At 37.3% G+C, this 18,704-nt stretch overlaps 1 protein-coding gene across 13 annotated transcripts in view; it reads left to right on the top strand.

Annotated features, from left to right (window-relative positions):
* BPTF (bromodomain PHD finger transcription factor) overlaps positions 1 to 18,704 on the top strand; it is a 132,036-nt gene that overhangs the window by 48,075 nt on the left and 65,257 nt on the right. For 10 of the 13 annotated variants that reach the window (XM_070390109.1, XM_070390103.1, XM_070390105.1 and 7 more), the window contains exons 3-5: positions 7,710 to 7,933; positions 13,802 to 14,011; positions 14,564 to 14,752. In XM_070390109.1, coding sequence (XP_070246210.1) covers positions 7,710 to 7,933; positions 13,802 to 14,011; positions 14,564 to 14,752 — 623 coding nt within the window. The remainder of the gene's footprint in view (positions 1 to 7,709; positions 7,934 to 13,801; positions 14,012 to 14,563; positions 14,753 to 18,704) is intronic. The other 3 variants (XM_070390110.1, XM_070390108.1, XM_005887764.3) reach the window with 1 other exon arrangement.

The following is an 18,704-nucleotide window of genomic DNA, read 5'->3' as shown; positions in this document are numbered from 1 at the left end:
GTGGATTTGTGATACATCAATGAGATGAAATAATCTGCTTTTCTAAATTGGACACTAACATTCTTCTGTATGTATGTTTGGCTGCATTGGGTCTTAGTTGCGGCACACAGGCTCTATTGTGCGGCATGAGGGTTTCTCTCTAGCATTGGTGCGTGGGCTTAGTTGCCCTGCAGCATGTGGGGTCTAGTTCCCTGAAGAGCGATCAAACCCTCGTCTCCTGCATTGGAAGGCAGATTCTTAACTACCTGACCACCAGGGAAGTCCCAGTGTAATATGTAATAATAATAATTTATTATTATTATTTAATAATTACATATTTGGCATTGAAACTATTCACTTACATTTATTTGTTTTAAAAGCTTTAATCATAGTCCCTCAAATTTCCTTTCTTAATGATAATAAAGTACACAAAATTTAATGGAAGATTTCAGATGAATTAGGATAGTATCTTTTTTCATGTGTTGTGACATTTTGACTATTTTCTTTGTAAAGTCCGATACAAAGATTTCAGTATCATTGTTAATGAGAGTCATTCTTTGTCAATAATTTGAATAAATGTGAAAGATTTTACATCTTTTTCAAAGTTAGATCAAAACAATTTCCATTTAAGCGCCCCCTTGTGGTAGATTATATGTGGACTCCTGATGAAAAGTTTTGAAACACTGTAAATTGCTCAGGTTATGTAGAGATTTGGTGTATGCTTTCCGGGAAAGTCCAGAAGCTTAAAATGATGAATCAGTGGACCTGTTGTCCAAGGGGTTATGTCTGAAACAAAGTCTGGGGCAGTAATCACTCGTTTTTTTTTGGCTGAGGCTTGCGGGATCTCAGTTTCCCCACCCGGGAGTGAACCCTCGCCCCCTGCGGTGGAAGCGCAGTCTTAACCTCTGGACCCCCACGGAAGTCCCAGTGAACACTTTTTCACTGTAATGCTAGTATTTTATAGACATTAAGTTTTCCTATTATTGCTTTTATTTAATAGTCATTTAAAATGTTATTTGGATAGGTTAGTGAATAAAAGTTCTTACACATGAGTTTATAGTCTACCTGAAGAACCAAGATATTGAGCAAACAATTTAGAGATCAGTTCCAGTCTGATATTTAAGAGGGCCAGTCTTTCTTAAATATTGTTTTCATTCTACCAATCCTTTGCTCTGAAATTGGGGCTTTTAATAAAGTAGGAAGTACCAGATTAGATTAGCACCTTTTCCTCTCCTTTCTGGATAAAATTACCTTGAACATAGCATTTTAAAGCTCAGCATTTTTTCACTTTCCAGAACTAATATATCCTTTTTAACCTGTACAGCTTTCTACCTGTACCTCCCCATTCCAGCCATAAGCTGCCGATTTACTGGCTGACTCAGTTGCCATCAGACCTAACACGTGTAACCCTTCTGCCCATGTCCAGTTCTGCGTATCCAGCAGCCTCTTGGACAAGCCCACATAGCAGGCGCCTCAGATGCACCATGTCTGAAGCTGATGCATCACTTGCCCGCATTAGCTGCCTTTCGCTCAGTGTTACTGTCTTAGTGATGGGATCACCATCCTGCCTGCTGCTCAAGCTAGAAACCTGGAAATGGTTTCCTGTCCTGTGTTGTTTTTTTATACCTTGTAATTATCTCTTCAGTATTGGATCTCTTTCTCTGCATTCTCACTGTCAGCATCATCTCAATTACATTAGTTGAGTTGTCTCCAAACCAGTCTGTGTGTGACTCCCCATTCCCCAGTTGTGTTTTGTGTTCCATAGTTGGACTGTTTTTAAAACAGCCCCTCTGGTCAGGTCTCCTTTACCCTCAAGCTGAAAAACTTTTCAATTACATGCTTTCATTTGCCCTTAACAGAAAGTTTGTAGATCTCTAGTTTTGTATATTCTCTAACTTTGTTGTTGTTCAGTCACTAAGTCCTGTCTGACTCTCTTGTGACCCCATGGGCTGCTTCCTGCCAGGCTCCTCTGTTCATGGAATTCTCCAGACAAGAATACTGGAGTGGGTTCCCATTTCCTTCTGTAGGGAATCTTCTGACCCAGGGATTGAACCTGCGCCTCCTACATTGCAGATTCTTTACCAGTGAGCCACCGGGGAAGCCCTATTCTCTTGCTTCCCACCACCCAAAACAAAATAAATAAAAAGCACCCAGGCAAACAAAAAAACTCAAAGCCTTTCTACTAACTTATCTTTCAAGTCAGCCTATATATGCCATTTCCTAGAGCTTTCCCCCTGAAATTCTCTCCCACTTGCACCCTGAGACAACTTTAAAAAAAAAAAACCCACACTCCACTTTAATTATTTGTTTTAAGGTAGATATCATATACTTCATAAGATGATCAAAATAGTAGCAACCCTGCATACTGCACCTACTGTATGCTGTCAGTGTTTGAAGCACTTTACATTTTTAATTTATTTAATCCTCACAGCAGCATTTTGATATATAAATACTGTCACTCCCATTTTACAGATGGAGAAGTTGAGGCATCGCAAGGTTAAATAATTTATCCGGTATGATACTTCTAGCAAGTGGCAGAATCAGAATTCAGTCCCAGGCATTCTAACCCAGAATGTGTGCTCTTAACCTGCTTGGGCTGCCTTTGGTCTCTGAATCTTGAGCTGCATTAGTTTGCTCGGACGGCTGTAACAAAGTATAGTGAGAAATTCACATTCTAATCGTTGTGGAGGCTAGAAGTCTAAAATCAAGGTGTCTGTGGGGCTGTGCTCCCTCCAGAGGCGCTAAGAAGGAATCCTTTGTTTGCCTTTTCCATCTTCTGGTACCTGAGGTGTTCCTTGGCTTATGGTAGCACAATTCCAGTTTCTGCCAACCTCTGTGTTTTTAAGATAGGCCTTTTCTGTCAAGTGGCCCAAGATTCTTCCAGCCTTTTCCCATTACCCAGTTCCTAAGCTGCTTCCACATTTTTAGGTATTTGTTCCAGCAGGACTTTGATTTCCCAGTATCCAGATCTGTTTTGGTTCCCTAGGGCTGCCGTAACCTATTGACATAAGTTGAGTTGTTTAAAGCAACAGGAATTTATTCTGTCACGATTCTGGGGCTGAGAGTTTGAAATCCACGTCAGCAGGATTGTTTCTTTCGCCTTTCTCCTAGCTTCTGGGTGGTTGCTGGCTGCCCTTGGCATTTCCCAGCTTACAGACTGGCACATCACTCAGATTTCTGCCTCTATCTTCACATCACCTTCTCCATGTGTCTCTTCGAATCTTCTCCTCTTTCAAGGATAGCAGTCATTTGATTTAGGGCTCACCCAAATCCAGGATGATTTCATCTCAAGATCCCTAGATAATTACAGGTGCAAAGACTGTATTTCCAAATAAGGTCACGTTCTGTGGTCTCAGGTGGACACGCATCTCTGTGGGGTACTAGTCAACCCACCACACTAGCGTTCCTTACTCTTAGTTTCTGTGGGTTTGTTTAGAAATGAAACTCAAAATTTAACTGTTAGTCATTAACCTCTTATCTTGCCTAAGTAGAAGCCAAACAGACTTTAAAACACAGGCATAGAATCTGGAAACTTGTGCTTAATTTGCATTTTTGGCAAATATTTTCGTTCCAGCCTGTCCTTCCCCACCAGCCTGTGAGCTCCTTGAGCTGATCAGTGACTTCACGGAAGCTGGGCCAGTTTAGGGGTGCAGAAGGAGCATTGCAGAGACAGAGCTTCTGTAGAAAACAGGTTATAACCCCATAAACAGATACACCTACAAATTGATGTATATTCCTACAGGAAAGCTGTTGTCACCTTTACAATTAGAAGAAATAATCTTGGTTATTTAAATTGTGTAAATGTGCCCAAGTACATCAGTATTAAAACAACTTTTCTTTGAAAGCATTTGCCATTATTGTTCATTCAGTTTTACTACTTTATGCTTTTGATGAATTTATCCTCCCTACAGCCTCAAGAAGAAAAAAAAAAAAAAAGTGTTGAGTATTATCTTTGATGAGCAGAATAAAAAATAGGGCTATTTTTAGCAGGACATTGACAAAGTGTACATTTAGGGGAAGAATATCAGTGTAGTGAAAACTGGAAAACGTGCTGTGTGAGAAATGATTAAAGTATTTTATCATTTAAGATACAAAGGAAAGAAAAAAGTGGTAAAATTATAGATGTGAAAGAGTTGAAGGACTGTGTGGAGGAGGTGTTAGATTCATTTCAGAGAATTCTAGCAGAATGGGTTGATGGAAATACTAGGTATGTGTGTCTTCTCTTAAAAGGGAAAAAGCTTTTTAATAGCGGTTTCAATCTAGAATGGACTGCCACTGTTACAAAGTTGTGAATTCTCTCTTAAGATGAAAATTAAGTGTTCTCTGTTAAGATGGAAACTCTGCAAATGCCGGCATGGGCTGATTTAGTCATCCGATAGGGACCCTTTGAGTAGCTTGTGAGTTGCTTAAGTTTGTTCTCATCTCATTCTTATGCTCGTAAATTGTATTTCTACCCCCAGAATGTTTTTATGTAGACTATTTTTCTTGTTCCATTGAAATTTGTAGATATTTCTGTATCGAGAAAAAAGCAAACAGGTAAAAAAATTTGATAACAGAGGAATAAAATTTATAACAGAGGAAAACTCCTTCAGATTGGTTTCTTAGAAAATGATTAGGTTGTCCCGTAACTCTTGTGCTTGGTCCAAGCTTGCTGTGTCCTTTCTGATTTGATGTGTGTGCGTGCTAAGTCACTCATTCGTGTCTGACTCTCTGCAACCCCATGGACTGTAAGCCACTAGGCTTCTCTGTCCATGGGATTTCCCAGGCAAAAATACTGGAGCAGGTAACCATTTCCAACTCCACAGGCTCTTCCTGACCCAGGGATTGAACCTGTGTCTCCTGCTTTGGCAGGTGAATTCTTACCACTGAGCCACCTGAGAATGTTTTTGTTATGGTATTGCCTTTGGAAAGCTTTTTATTTATTTATTTTTGGCTATGTCCCATGGCTTGTGTGCACCTAGTTCCCCAACCAGGGATTCAACCTGGGTCCTCAGCAGTGGAAGCACAGGGTCCTAGTGACTGGACCACCAGGGCATTCCCTGTTAATCTTTTCGTTAGCAGATTCTGACATCTTTAGCATTTTAAATTGCAGTAGACCATTGTTTTCATTCAGTCATAAGAAGTCAGTAAAAATACCTATTGTAAAGTAAAATCCAGAGCAGCTTAAAAAAATGATTTTCAGAGATTTTTGTGAAAAGCCTCTATCAGAGATATAGATCCTATGTCGGTAGATGCCTATTTGAAAAAGCAAAGCTAGGTAACGGGGACCCTTTATTAAACCTTTTTTCTTAAAAATTTTTGTTAAGTTTGATATCCTTTTATTTATCCATGATTTAATATATCCTTTCTTCAAAACTATTGAATGTCTCATTCCTGGAGTTCTACATTTTAATTTATTTACTACCTTACCTTATTATTGTTACTACTAGTAACAATAATATTTTCTATTTATTGGTCATTATGGCTCAGACAATAAAGAATCCGTCTGCAGTGCAGAAGACACAAGAGACTTGGATTTGATTCCTGGGTCGGGAAGATCCCCTGAAGTAGGAAATGGCAATCCACTCAAGTATTCTTGCCTTGAAAATTCCATGGATGGAGGAGCCTGGCGATGTACAGTCCATGGGGTTGCAAAGAGTCGGACACGACTGAGCCACTAACACTGCACTTGTCAATGATGTTCCAGGCACTATAACACTTAACTCTAATAAGATGCCTTATCAGAATACCTTTATTTGCTTTATAATATCTCACAGTGACCCTCAAGACAGGTCCTGTTATCCCCATGTGCCAGTGAGGTGAATAAAACGGCTCAGACACTCAGAGAGGTTGTGTCTTGTCCACGTTCACATATCATAAGCGACTGAGCTCATTTAAAGCCAGATCTTTCTTAAAGTCCTCTTTTTTCAGCTCCATCAGTTTGCCTTTGAGCAAGTAGAAAAGTTAGACTTGTTCTTGTCAGCTACTTCATACATACTCCTGATTAAAAAAAATTTTTTAATTGAAGCATGATTGCTTTACAATATTGTGTCGGTTTCCGCGTACATCAACATGAATCAGCCACGAGTGTCCATATGTCCCCTCCCTCCTGAACCCCGCTCCCATCTCCCTCTCCATCCCACCCCTGTAGGCCGTCACAGCACTGAGTTGAGCTCCCTGTGTGACACAGCAGATTCCCACTTGCTGTCTGTCTTGCATCTGGTAATTATGTGTTTCTGTGCTATTCTTTCAATTCGTCCCACCCTCAATGAACTTATACAGAAATTGTGGTACGTATATACAATGGAATATTGCTCAGCTATAAAAAAGGAGCACATTTGAGTCAGTCCTAATGAGGTGGATGAACCTAGAGCCTATTATACAGAGTAAATAAGTCAGAAAGAGAAAGACAAGTATTGTATATTAATGCATGCCTATGGAATCCTGAATTCTTTTGAATGAGAGAAGAACTACCATCACATATGTTTCTTAAAAGTCTGGCGCTAGACATTAATTTGCCTTGTGTTTTTAATCAGTGACTATTCGTGTGCAAGTGTCTGCCTCCATTGCAAGTGAATGGCATCTTTAGAAAGATTTAAGCAGGACAGGAAGCTGCTCTGGTCTTTTCCAGTTTGAGCTTTGATTGTCCACAGGCAAGGAAAGCGATGAGATGTTGTCACTCAATTGAGATGATTCCTTCAAGGACCAAAATTTAACAAAGCATTTCCACCATTTTGGTGGAAATGTTTCTAAACTGTAGTATAACATGATCCTGCTCTGTACCTGTCAGGTACTGAACAGAGTTTAAATATTTCTGTTTAAAGTTCTCTGCATGCTATTGTTACAAGTGATGGTCTTAATGTTGATTGAAGTGTCACCAAGACCATCCTCCACCAAGTACTCACACACTCTGAGTTTTAAGGTCCTATTTCTGAGTGTCATGTTTTTAGAAATCTTTCTTTGTTGCTGTATTCTTCTCTTCCCACTACTACAAGCTACATTTATCTACATTTACTATATTTTATCCTAAGCTGTTGTGGGCTAGGTTCGGTTCAGTTCAGTTGGTCAATCATGTCCAACTCTTTGTGACCCCATGGACCTCCCTGTCCATCGCCAACTCCCGGAATTTACTCAAACTCATGTCCATTGAGTCGGTGATGCCATCCAGCCATCTCATCCTCTGTCGTCCCCTTCTCCTCCTGCCCCCAATCCCTCCCAGCATCAGGGTCTTTTCCAATGAGTCAGTTCTTCACATCAGGTGGCCAAAGTATTGGAGCTTCAGCTTCAGCATCAGTCCTTCCAATGAATATTCAGGACTGATTTCCTTTAGGATGGGCTGATTGGATCTCCTTGCAGTCCAGGGGACTCTCAAAAGAGTTCTCCAACACCACAGTTCAAAAGCATCAATTCTTCGGCGCTCAGCTTTCTTTATAGTCCAACTCTCACATCCATACATGACCACTGGAAAAACCATAGCTTTGACTAAATGGACCTTTGTTGGCAAAGGAATGTCTCTGCTTTTTAATATGCTGTCTATGTTGGGCTAGGACATCAAAATAGAAGTTCAAGTAAAATGAGTACCTTGAATTTGAATGAAACTTGACGATCTCTTGTGAATAAGTGTTAATAAATTGAACTTTAGTGTGCAGTCTTTGTGTTATGTATTTTAACTTTCACTGGATAGATAAAATTGTCAGATAAGTGCCATTATGTCTAACATATAAAGTGTTTTTGTGCTTTTTCTTAAACAGAGAAGAAGATACAGAAAATGAAAATGAAAAGAAAATTTGGTACTACAGCACAAAGGTCCAACTTGCAGAATTAATTGACTGTCTAGACAAAGATTACTGGGAGGCAGAGCTCTGCAAAATTCTAGAAGAAATGCGTGAAGAAATCCACCGGCACATGGACATAACTGAAGACCTGACCAATAAAGCTCGGGGTAGTAACAAATCCTTTCTGGCGGCAGCTAATGGTGAGTGGGAAATTCTTCTCATTTTACTTTTTGTTAGATTTTACTTTTTGAGATAAACTCTAGGTATGAAATAACTACAAAATTTAAAAATGTATTAAAATTTTCAAGTATGACTATTTTACTTTAATTCTTTATAATATTTTCCCAATAGAACCTTGTTCATCCTAATTTAAATTAGAGACCCTGTACATTTTAGTGTTTGGTACCGTGTCTTACTCGTTACTGATATTCCACAAATTATATTTGTTTTTTAATTCACAAATTTTATTAATAAACCTTTTAGGGAGTCCTGTTTTTAATTATGAGAAATGGTGTTCCTTTAAAATTTACTCTTTGGCTTCTTTTTTTTTTTTTTAACTCTCAATTTTAGAATAATTTTAGAGTTACAGAAAAGTTGCTAAGATAGCATGGAGGGTTTTTCGCATACCCTGCGGTAGACTTCCCTTATTATCAGCATCTTACATCCTGGCTCAGCTGGTGAAGAATCTGCCTGCAATGCAGGAGACCTGGGTTTGATCCCTGGGTTGGGAAGATCCCCTGGAGAAGGGAAAGGCTACCCACTCCAGTATTCTGGCCTGGAAAATTCCATGGACTGTATAGTTCACGGGATCGCAGAGAGTCAGACACAACTGAGCGACTTTCACATTAGTGTGGTGTGTTTGTCATCACTAATGAACCAGTGTTGATATATTTAATAACTTATATCTATACTTTATTCAGATTTCCTCAGTTCTTATCTAACGTCCTTTTTCTGTCTCATGATCCCTTCCAGGACACCACACTCTATTTAGTCATCCTGTCTCTCTAGGATGTCACAGGTTTTCAGATTTTCCTTATTATTGATGACCTGGACAGGTTTTGAGGATTGCTGGCCAGGGACTTAAAAGAGTGCCCTCAACATGGATTTGTCTTGTGTTCTTCTTAGAGTTAGCCTTGTGTTGTGTATTTGGGGAGGAAGACCACAAAGATGAAGTGCCCTCCTCGTCATCTTATCCAGAGTACCTGCCACCAGCATGATTTATCACCAGTGATATTAACTTGGGTCATCTGATTGAGGCAGTATTTGTCTGGTTTCTCTCTTGTAAAATTACTCCTCCCACCCATACTATGGTTTGGGGGAGAGAGTCACTGTGCATAGCCCACTTAGGCCATCGGGAATCACAGTCCACCTCCTTGAGGGAGCATTGATCTACATACGTTATCTGGATTCCTGCACAGATTTGTGTATTCTTATTTATTTATTCAGTCGTGTATATCAGGACTCATGGATATATATTTTACACTTTGCGTCATATTTTGATTGCTGCTGCTGCTGCTAAGTCGCTTCAGTCATGTCCGACTCTGTGTGACCCCAGAGACGGCAGCCCACCAGGCTCCCTCGTGCCTGGGATTCTCCAGGCAAGAACACTGGAGTGGGTTGCCATTTCCTTCTCCAATGCATGAAAGTGAAAAGTGAAGGTGAAGTCACTCAGTCGTGTCCATCTCTTTGTGACCCCATGGACTGCAGCCTACCAGGCTCCTCCATCCATGGGATTTCCAGGCAAGAGTACTGGAGTGGGGTGCCATTGCCTTCTCTGATTTTGATTACTACCTTATTTATTTTGCTGCTCAGTGTTTTTATTTTTATTCCCTGCTTTGTAACAAATAATGAATTATATGACATTTTAAAAAAGTAAATAGTACAGGGACTTCCTGTACTTCTTCAAAAACTAGTAGATTTAGTTAACAAGAGTTATATTTATTCATATCTGGTAGTTGAAAGTATCTTTTATCATCAGATCTGGGTTTTTTTAATGTGTATTTTTTTCCATCAGATAAGTTTTACTCATCAGAATTCTTTGGGGAGGTTGATAATTGTACTAATATAATTAAGAGGATTACTTCCCCTCTTAATTTCCTTTTATGGATCCCAGCATTGCAATTGACAAATCCCTTTTTACTCTCTTGCAGTCTCAGCTTTTAGTATAGTAATAATGAGCCATGCTGTCCCCTAAAAAGCAATGTGGAATGTGTTTTTATCAGGTGTTGAATTAGAAATATTTTCTAGAGTGAACTCATCTGTGTACAAAATTATATATATAGTAGTATCATCTTAATCATGGGCTTCCCTGGTGGCTCAGTCGGTGAAGAGTACTCCTGCAGTGCAGGAGACCCAGGTTCAATCCCTGGGTCAGGAGGAATCCCCTGGAGAAGGGAATAGCTACCCACTCCAGTATTCTTGCCTGGAGAATTCCATGGACAGAGGAGCCTGGCAGCTACAGTCCATGGGGTCGAAAGAGTTGGACATGACTGAGCGAGTAACACTTCCTCATCTTAAGTAAAGAACAAAGCCAATATAGAAATGGATAATTAAAATGTTTAGTGGTCTGACTGGGGGGAATGTCAAACTGAAAATGAATTTGTGGAGGAATTGGTTACTTTCATTTGAATTACCGTGTGATGGAGCACTACACATTGGAGAATGTATGAGGTACCATGCCAAAACAGTACCTGGGTTATTGAGGTACTTAAATTCTCTTCCTCTGAATAATCAACTGGGTGAATAATCAGCTTTTATCACTAAAAAATAACTAATTAGCATAGTAGGATTATAGTTACTTTCTGTTTTATATTTTTCAAATTTCCTACAATAAGCATGTTATATTTCATGTAATTCAGCCTGTGATGTACTTTTAAAAATCAGTTAAACCTTTTGTAATAATCAGAAATAGAGCTTTGAGCATTAGGGTGCAATATATTCTTAGAGATATGTGGCCACACCTTGTGGACAGCTACCCTCTTAGTACAGCTGAATTTAATTTAAATAAGGTAAAGTGTACCTTGAATTTAATGGTGAGATCTAGACAACAAGTGACATTTTTCTTCTCTTTTTTCTCCCCCCTTCCCCTTTTTTTTGCTAAGGTACAACCAACCTGGTACTAAAGGTGGAGGGATTCACAAGAATTGAAAATTGATGGGGAAGAGAAGGGGAAACTAACATTTTTGAGTACCTACTGTGGGCCAGGTGTTCATCTAGATGTTATACAAGCCTTTAATCCTCTCAGCAACTTTCTAAGGAATGTATTGGCAATGAATTAAACATTCAGATAGAAGAATTTCCTATTAAAACACCGATCTGCCACCATTATCTTTATTTGCTCTCTCTGGGAACCAAAATCTTGGCTATAATAGTTTAGGAGCATCCAGTCCAGGTAAATACCTAAAATAATATCTAGTGGTGTTCTTTAATTGGGGGTTTTATGAGATTAAAGAAAACAGACTACTGGGCTCCTGAAATAGCCAAGAATAATTTACAGTATCTTATCAATGATCTCAGAATCCCAGCTTATCCTTATGACTTTTCTTTTTTAACCTCACAAATAGCATAAATCCTTTCACATTTTCATCTCTCTGGTTGTTATATACATATATGTCCACTTCAGGAGAGTTTAATTCAGTTTTTTGGTGGGGTTTTTTTTTTTCTGAATATTTTTTCTGTTTTTTTCCCCTCATATTTTTGAAATTGTCAAATATACAGAAAGTTAAAAGAATTATCCAGTACATAAGCCTACCATCTAGATTCTAAAATTTATTATATATTTGTAACTGTAAATAGTTTGTTTTATCATATACCCTTTTGGTGATTGTGTTTTGTAATGCTTTATTCTGCTTGTTTGAAAGAAGTTTATTTTTGGAATAAATTTTTTTTCTGAGAGGAGATGACTTTTAATATTTGGTAGGTTAATTCTATTTAATTTTGAAATATTCCTGCAAAGTATAGACTACTATACATGTTTATTGAGGATGCATATTTATTACAGATCAGATACAACCTAGACCAATTATTTCTTCTGTCACCCCCTTAATGTTTTTTTTTTCCCCTCCCCACTTTTTTGGTGTGTTTCTTTTAAGGCTGTGAGTACTGTAGGTCTTGAGCTGAAAATACAGACATATACACTGATAATTATTTGTATACTTGATCGAGTGGATAACAGGATAGACTATTAAAATTAGAACCTTTATAGAAAGGTTGACCTTTGGTCATCCTACCTGTGCTTTCTACCTAATTTAGGTGATCTGATTTATAGTTGTTTTTTTTTTAACTCTATCCTCATTATGTGGCAGGGTGGAAGTTGGTTGAATGTGTAACAGTTTGATCAGGATGGAGCTATATTTTAAAGTAAGAAATAATATGGCTCTAAGAAAAGCAGGTAATTGGTGAATAAATTTTTTTTCCAAATAAAAAGTTCTTTTCACAGTAATTGAGATACTTCCATTGTTTAGTGTATATAGCGCAAGTAAATGCATTAGGGTTAATAGGAACTGAAAGCAGTGTAGATGTATAGATAGGTAACAGGATATAAGGAAATGATGTAAAAAAAGGATCCTGGGGTGATGGTGAAGACAGAAAATATATGTATTAGAATTTCTTCTGTTTGAAATTGTCCTATAGCTGACTTAGATGTTTCTATAATCACTGACTTAGAATTCTTATAGGATTTAGGAGCAGCGAAGGTGAGAGAAAGAGAGTAAGGAATTAACTCCAGCCATCTCAAAGATAATCTTTTAAGCAGAGAGGTCAGTGTTTTTCAGTGATGACTTTACAAGGTTTTTCTAATCCTAGGAAACCTACAATTTAGGAAACACGGATGAAAATGAAGGTAGAGAACATTTAAAGAAAGGAAATGTAAACAAAGAAATTTAAAAATCCCAAAAGAGGTACCATGGGTGCCCAGCTTTGGCGTTAATGTTTCTTCTTGTTCACAAACACTATTTCTCATGGGAGTACAGTTTAGCAATTCTGAAACTGGTTTACTGTGAATAATAGGGTTAACCAAATAAATAGATAAATTGTAATGAAAGCAACTTCTGTCAGACAGTGAATTTACAAAAAAACAGCAGATCCATGCTTGAATGAACCACACACGTACTCCCCGCTACACACAGACAGATACAGAAATAATTAAGATGTATATATACGTAGGTTAATATACGTATATACATTCCCTGGGTCTGTGGTGAGGAGAGAAGCAGTGACACCCCACTAGTAAGAAGAACACATAGTGCCTAGATCACGACTTCTAAATCTCTTTCTCCAGTTTAAAAAAAGTCAAGATTCCTTGAGAGGTGGTATATTCTAGGGCTGGGACAGAGAACACCCAAGGTGAGCCTGGAGCATCTTGTAGTGTTGGAAAGTAAGGAAGGAGGGAAGGGAAGTGTGTTTAAAGGATACAGGACTCCCCTGGAAAAGCTCCCAGTGGCCAAAAGCTGGACCAGTTTGAGCAGCAAAGTAAAACACGATAGTGTTGTATTATGATGTAAAGAACGTCAGTATCCAGGGATCTGTGTTGCTGTTCCTTGTGGTCTGCACCCGTGTTATGGTCTCACTGCACCAAGGTTGAGAGGAAATTAGAGCCATTAGGCGTTAGTGACGTTCAGAAAGCTATGGGATTTCAGATAGAAATGTTTAATGGGCCTTTGTTTTCTTATTTTACGGTGGAGGACCGAAGGTTAAGTAGCCTGCCCAGCTCACGCAGTTAAGGCAGGTCTGTACTAGGTCATGGGTCTCTAGGTTTTTGTCACCGTACCACACTGCACAGACTGTGGGTCTGTGTCAGCTTACAGTTTTTCTTATATGGCAGAGGATATTACAGCAATCTGTAGCAATCTCAATTTTAAAAGACTGTTTTCTAGCTGTGAAGATAACCAAATTGGTCAAGTTCTCTTAGGTATCAAACTGTTACTGGTAATCTCGATCCTTGTTTCAGAGTTCTTAATGCGTTTAACAAATTTATCTTTTAATAGCTTGTATTGAAACTCTTAAGTAACACTTGTAGTACCTTATACTTGGTAATATAGAAACACAATTTTTTATTTGTTTTATTATAGAAGAAATTTTGGAATCCATAAGAGCCAAAAAGGGAGACATTGATATTGTTAAAAGCCCAGAAGAAATAGACAAGGACAAGAATGAGACTGAGACTAGTAACTCCAAAGATGCTGAGAAAAGCAGAGAGGAATTTGAAGACCAGATTGTTGAAAAAGACAGTGATGACAAAACACCAGATGACGTCGATCCCGAGCAAGGAAAATCTGAGGGTAAAGACATTACTTGGTTAAAAAGAATATTTCATCAGTGTTATTTAGGAAATCTCCAATTTTACTTGCAAAATGAAAATGAGGTTTTTTTTTTTATTACAAACAACTATTTAATTTTACATTTCTAAAGAGATTAGTATATCCTTCCTCCTTATAACATGTATAACCATTGTAATGAGTTTTATATATTGGTGGATTTGCTATGATTTTATATCCACATCTCTATACTTCTTAATAAGGTACGATTTCCCTATGAGATTTGTTGGTGAAAAATCACTGTTTTTCTATCAGAATATACACTTTTGGGTGATAAAAAATGTTCCTTCTTATGTTGACTACTTAAACATTCTTAATAATACCAAATATTCTTAAATACCCTTTGGATTACCTGCTGCAAAAATATCCCAGAATCTAATTGCTTCAGTATGGCCATTGAATAGAAGCCAGGTTTTTTGGTGCTCATTCATTTTCAGTAGATGACTGAATGTGGCCATTTGTCCTCGAGCAATTTTAAAGGGTATCGTTAAAGTTTTGTTGTGCATTTTACTGTAGAGCCAACAGAAGTTGGGGATAAAGGTAACTCTGTGTCAGCAAATCTTGGCGACAACACAACAAATGCTTCTTCCGAAGAGACTGTTCCCTCTGAAGGGAGGAGTCCCATGGGGTGTGTCTCAGAAACCCACGATAGCAGCAACATGGCAGAGAAGAAGGTGGCATCTGAGCTCCCCCAGGACGTGCCAGGTACAGAGGGCAGTGTATCAATGCCTCTGTAATGGGGGGAAGTCCTTCCCTTGAGTAGTGAGAGCTGAATGTCACCTAAAACCTTAAAGTATGTGTTCATCATGCTGCTTGCTTACATCAGTGCCATCCCTGACCACTAAATTGTCACCTAACATTGGGAGTTTGACAGATGTTCCTGCATTTAGTGCTTGAAACTCATCATAATCTTCATGCTTTTTTAAAGTTCATTTAGCTGTTCTTGTTTAATAGACTTATTTGTATATTTTATCACCAGACCATAGTGGCAGATATTTTGGTTTTAAGTACTCACATGCTAATGGCTCAGTGTTGAATGATTTGACCGTTCCAGTTCTGTATGTACTAACAGATTAATTTTATGTTTGCATGTGGTCATGTAAGTTTCTTTTTAACAACATTTCAAACCATAATATTGTAATAGAAAACCATTGTCATGTATTTTGATATGAAAATGTGAGTTAACCAGTAATACTTTAAGCTTATTAAAATTAATACTCAGAGTAAGTTATATCACATCAAGAATGTTGTTATGCCTTTCCTTTTGCCTTTTTTAAAAAAGAAAAAATTTTATCATAGGAGCTTGATGTATTTTTTTTAATGTATTTTTTTAAGAAGGCAAATTAGAAAATTAGATGAGCAAAACAAGAAAATACTGGTGATCCTATGGAAAGTCAGTAATTGTAGTTAATACTGTGATGGAAACCCTGAAAGAGTTCTTTTGTAGTCCTTCTGGTGGAAATGTAGGGATGGCTTATTGTGATTTGAACTTGCAGTTCCCTGGTGACTAAGGATGTTGAACTCCTTTAGTGTGTGTGTGCATGTACGTGTGACTGTGCGCACACGTGCTTCTGTGTGTGTGTGTCGTTTGGATACCTTCTGTTTTGAAGTGCCTATCAGTTCTTTTGTTCATTTTCCATGACGTGGTTTCTTTTTTTGTCTGTGGTTATTGCATAGACTGGGCTAGGTTCAGTCCCTCTTCTCTGTCCTGACTGGAAGCAAAAGTTTCTACATTGATTTTTTAAATAATGTTGACCCAATCTCATATTCCTGGAATAAATACAACTTTGTTGTGACATATTTTTGTTCTTAAATATTGTTGCATTCCATTTTTAATATTTTAGAATTTTTGCATCAGCTTTCATGAATGAAATTGACATGTAGTTCTCCTTTTCTGATAATGTCTATGTCAGGATTTGATGCCGAGATTACATTGGCCTTATAAAATGAATTTTTATTTTACAATTTCCCACTTTTCCTTTTGTCTGCAAGGGTTTCTGTGGGTGGGTGTTGTTTATTCCTTAAATGTTTGCTAAAGTCTTTTGGTCCTGGAGTTTTCATTGTGGGAAAGTTATTGTAGATTTCATTTCTTTGGCAGATAGTGAAGTATTCATGTTTTCTGTTGATTTCTTGTGTCAATTTTCTTAAGTTTTATTTTTCTAAGAATATACCATTTCATTTAAATTTTAAATTTTACTGACATGATAACTGTTTTTAAGTGTCTATAGCATCTGTAGTGATGTTCCCTTTTTTCAATCCAGAAATTGGTTAATCATTTCATGAGACTATTAATTTTTATGAGTCTTTTAAAAAAATAACTTTGGGATTCCTTTTAATTTCTTTTCATTCTTGTGAGTTATTTCTCCCTGCCTTTTTTCCCTGTTAACCATTCTATTGAGTTACAATTGATACACAAAAAGCCGTACATATTTAATGTGTACAACTTGATGAGTTTGGAGATAAAGATGTACCTGTGAAACCATCACTGTAATCTGTGGCATAAACATCTGTCACCTCCAAAAGTTTCTCATACACTCTTTATTAAAATTTTTTCTTCTCACTTAATGGATGCTTTTATAACTTGCTGTCATCAAGGCTATACATTTCCCTCTGTATACTGCTGTAGCTTCATTTCACTAACTTTAATATGTTATTTTGTCTTTATCATTCAGTTTAAAATACTTTCTGATTTCTGTTATATATTTTTTTAATCCATTGCTTATTTATAAATCTGTTGTTTAGCACCCAGACATTTAGAGATTTGCTAGTTATATTTTTGTTATTGATTTCTGGTTTGACAAACTGGAGTCAGAGAACATTCTGTGCATGATTTAAGATTTGCTGAGGCTTGTTTTGTGGTCCCAACATTTGGTTAATATTGATAAACTATCTCCTATACACTTGAAAGAAAGTGTTAATCACTCAGTCAGGTGTTAGACACTCTGTCGTGTCACTCAGGCTCTTTGCAACACCCTGGACTGTAACCCGCCAGGCTCCTCTGTCCACGGTTCTCCAGGCAAGAATGCTGGAGTGGATTGCCATTTCCTCCTCCAATATGCACTTGAGACATATATTTTTAGTTTTGGGGTACTGTACAGAACAGTTAGGTCAGGGTTTTCAATTGTGTTGTTCATGTCTGTGTTTTTGCTATTTCCTTCCCTCTCTGCAAGATACTTTTAAGTTACTTTTTTTAATGTGTTGCCTTTTTATCTTTCAAATGTTTTTAGTTTTGCATTATATAGTTTGAGCCTGTGTTATTAGGTGCACATAATTTTTATTGTTGAATTAACTTTATCTTTGTGAAATACCCTTTATTGTTAATAATGTTACTAAATACAGTAGCTTTCTTTTGATTAGCATTTGTATTGGATATCTTTTCTAGAATAGAAAGATACTTAAAAATAACCTGAGAATTTAAACTCTTTAAATACATCTACTTTAGAATTTTTTAGAAATACATACATACACATAAATATATAGATATATGCGTATGTATATTTATTTATTTCAGCTGTATTTTGTCACGTCTTGTCAGCACTGTCATTGTCTTACGCTAGATGACATTATGCAAAGGAAGAATTACAAATCTGTGATCTAAAAACTAAAGGCATGAAACATAAGAAAAATGGACAGATTTCATGATTTCAAGTTGGGTATGGTCAGTGATTAGAAAGATTTTATGTAGCTGAGACTGAAGTTTAATCTGAGGTTTGGACTGTATTTTGAGAGAGGTTTGTAGACATCACTTTAAAAAGTTAATCTCTGAATATCTATTCCTCAGATCCTCCCGCCACCGCCCTGCCCCCACCCTCCACCCCGCATCTCTACTCCAAACATTTCACTTCAGCTCATGAAAATGGTTATGTTGCCAAAAATGATGCCTTATAGCAAGTATACTGTTTATTATTCAGCATAACTCCTTTGTAGTTAACAAAAAGCTCAATTTCAGAGTTATACTTTTGTTCTGGATTTTAGATTAGAAACTTTTTATACCAGAGTGTCAATTTTTTCAGTTTATAAGAGAAGAGAGGGGCATGTCTTTCTAGTATCTTAACCTCAAATGTACTACAGAGAATTTGTATTCAAATCTATAATGCAGACAGCATTTGTTTTTATTTAAGTTATGCCTCTAGATTTAATGCCTGGGACTAAGAAGATAGTAGCAATAGATAAAACTGGCTTTATATCCATAACTATGTAAACTGCTTTGAAAATGTTTCCGTAGACATATTGGAACTCTAGCAACTATAAAGTTGAATAATAAGAACATTTTATTTAATCTGTTTCTTTTGGGATAAAGATAGTACTTTGCTTTAGGTTTTGATTTTATTATCAGGAAATTAGTGGATAGAAGAGGCTGCTGATACTGGATGCTGAACTGATGTATTATGGGTTTACCTCATTGAGTTGATTAATAATAGCTTTTGGAGGTTCTGCAGCAAAATGTTACTCTTTTGTTTCTTTTTTTTTTTTAACATGTTTGGTTTTAGTTTCTAGTCTGGTTGAAGGAGAGGACAATTGGTGGGTAATAAACCTTCTTTGTGGTGTCTTAAAGCAAATGCTTGAGATTTCTTTAATCTTATAGCCTAATGAAGTAAAGTGGTCAAGAGTTCTAGAACCATTGAAAAACAAAGTCAGAATTCTAAACTGAAATGGA

The sequence above is a fragment of the Bos mutus genome, chromosome 19 (assembly GCF_027580195.1).
Source record: "Bos mutus isolate GX-2022 chromosome 19, NWIPB_WYAK_1.1, whole genome shotgun sequence".
NCBI classification, from domain to species: Eukaryota; Metazoa; Chordata; class Mammalia; order Artiodactyla; family Bovidae; genus Bos; species Bos mutus.
The sequence above is the reverse complement of the archived record's forward strand: the minus strand, read 5'-3'. Positions and strand labels throughout refer to the sequence as shown.